Source organism: Lottia gigantea (assembly GCF_000327385.1).
Source record: "Lottia gigantea unplaced genomic scaffold LOTGIsca_147, whole genome shotgun sequence".
Lineage (NCBI taxonomy): Eukaryota > Metazoa > Mollusca > Gastropoda > Lottiidae > Lottia > Lottia gigantea.
In genome coordinates this window covers 44,264-46,897 of record NW_008707746.1, presented here as the reverse complement: position 1 = coordinate 46,897, position 2,634 = coordinate 44,264, and the positions used below count along the sequence as shown (strand labels likewise).

General features: G+C 37.9%; 1 protein-coding gene across 1 annotated transcript; it reads right to left on the bottom strand.

The window, feature by feature from the left end:
- Positions 1-307: 307 nt before the first annotated feature.
- Positions 308-1,642, bottom strand: LOTGIDRAFT_238469 (hypothetical protein). Its single transcript, XM_009050208.1, has one exon. The coding sequence runs from the start codon at positions 1,253-1,255 to the stop codon at positions 1,061-1,063; it is 195 nt and encodes a 64-aa protein (XP_009048456.1). The 5' UTR covers positions 1,256-1,642; the 3' UTR covers positions 308-1,060.
- Between the last annotated feature and the right edge of the window lie 992 nt (positions 1,643-2,634).

Here is a 2,634-nt window from a genome sequence, read left to right as displayed (position 1 = left end):
AATCTTAAAGATAATGCAATTTCAGACATCAAATTTCAAATCTAGACCAAAAATTACCCAAAAATAGGCATGCAAAAACCCAAAAGGGAGAGAGAAAGAAAATTCTAAACCCCTCCCCCCCCCACCTCTCCCCTAGCAGCCCCGGAATCCAGTTTTTCGGGCAAAAATCTCATAACTAGGTTATATATTCGGGCAATATCAGATATCCCCCCCCCCCTCCCCTCTCGGACGTAAAACTGGCTCCGCCACTGCAAACACCCAATCTCTCTCATTCTCTGACTTCATCCACTTGAAATAGCAAAGGTGTAAATAATCAAAATTTATTATTGAAAAAACAATTATTATTGTATCATATTTCCAGAGTAAACTGAAATATTTCAACTCTTAAGGTTTTGAAATTACATATTCTGTTTGCTGTTACATTTTAAAATGAAAAAAAGCACCAAATTACTTACTATATTTTGAGATTTTTTAAAATCTGACCGTTTTTGAAAAATGAATAGATAATTGAAGGTCAGAGAACAAGGATTGCTCTAAAATTCCACTTCACAAATAATATTAAGAGAAATGCATGACTTTCGTTTCCATTCCAAATCTCCCGTTGACGACATTTCATCTAGCTTTCTATATATTTTCGATTGACGCAAAACAGGAACCGGAATTACATGGTTGTTCAAAATTGTTATATTTATATTATAAGAACACTTATCATACATCCGACGGCTAGATATAGGCCTATTCCCTGATATCTAAGTAGCTATCCGTAGTTAAATATGCATTTTTCTTGCTTCTAGCCCAGTCGACACAGCTGGAAATGGTACAGATTCCAAGACACGATTTTCGAGAAACTAAGTTGTTATCCTTAACGTTTCTTTATTTATGGGTTTCCCAGTGTCCAAAACAGAATACTTTTAAGTTGAGTCTTCGGATTCAAAACTTGTGAACCCTCGAAATGTGTGAGTTGGTCGTAATAAGACGAACGTTTTTTATAGTTTACAGTACTGGGTTTTATCCAAAGATGTAATAAAAATCGGCAACAAAGCTATTTTTAATTTTCTTGTTACTCTCGAACCATACTGACACCTGCAGGAGCAGATCCCTGGACTTCTTGAGCTTCTTGGACCAATGTACACAACGTGCAGAAACTTACTAGCATCAGGTCATTGATGGTCGAGCCAGCTATACCGCGCTGTTCCCGAATCTTTCCACGAATTATAACCAAACTAATAATATTAGCAATCGGAATTGTATACATTAAACCACACAAAAAGCATCCCTCGCCTACAGCCTCGGCATTTTTACCGAACGTGTAACAAGGCGAACAATATGCACCAATGCACAATCCAGACGTTATCGAAACATCCAAATAATCCGTGCTGAAATTCCCTCGACATCTTGGTAGTAAGGTTTAAAGTAGGCTAGGCTACAACTTGGGAGGATAGGTCAGGTAGGCTACAGTCTGTCGATAAAAAGTTCTCTCTCCACAATAATTGACACTTAAAAAAGCCTACTACTTGAACGCTGTGCTGTAGCCTTCGACGCACTCCGAATAGATTTCACTTTTGGCTAAAATTCCAATATTAACATTTAATTATTACACGCTCAATGAACCTTTATGAAAAAGTTGCATTCATTCATTTACGACCATGAACTACCAAAATTTCCTTAGTGATCTCAAATGACGTCATGACGTCGTAATGACGTCGTAATGACGTCGTAATGACGTGATCTCTTGTGACAAGACGATAGAACAAAATTAATCTCGGTCTCCGACATTGTGTTGAATATTGTGTTCTAGCACTTTCGGTCTGCCTGCAGTGGCGGTTTTAAAAAGTCCCTCAAAAGCCGAAAATAGGCCAAAAATAGGACAAATTTTGATCGTTTTGGTCAGGAAAATTTTCAAATTTCGACCCAAAATTTTTTTTCTATTTTTTGGTTCAAATCGATTTGGGGGGACCAGGGAAAGTCCGAAATTCGATTCAAAGTTGTTTCCTGCAATTTGGCGAAAAACTAGAGGCCAAAAATCGGGTCTATTTTCTTGAAAAAAGTCAAAGTTTGAGCACCTGTAACTTTGGAACCAATTGAGATACAGCATCCTGGTTTATGATGCCGTGTAGAACCAGATCTTGGCCACCCAGCCTTCAAAGCGCAACTTCGTAGCACTTTCGGTCTGCCTGCAGTGGCGGTTTTAAAAAGTCCCTCAAAAGCCGAAAATATTGAATCATAGAACTATGATAAAATAGATAGAAGTATTGGGGTGGGGGGTCCATTTTATTTCGTCAGTCTAGTTATTTTGGGACGAGGGTTAAGGCACTAAATTGGCGCATAAATACATATAATATTTTAACATAACGTTAATGAACTGATACCAACTATAGGAAGTCCTAGAGAACAGCCAATCAGCAATAAGTATATTTATAGTCTACTGTCTACTAGTTGACGGAGTGGCCAAATTGGAAGTTCAATTATTGAAAGACGAGTTCTAAATAAGTCCAGAATTCATGATATTGTTGGAATTTGGAGTGTGCACATTTGAGGGAATTTAGAAAATACCTTTATCATTCAGTGATGTGTCGATTTCTTCTCTGTTGACGTTCGAAGGAACGACATCGACGCCATGTCGTGGCCATGTCA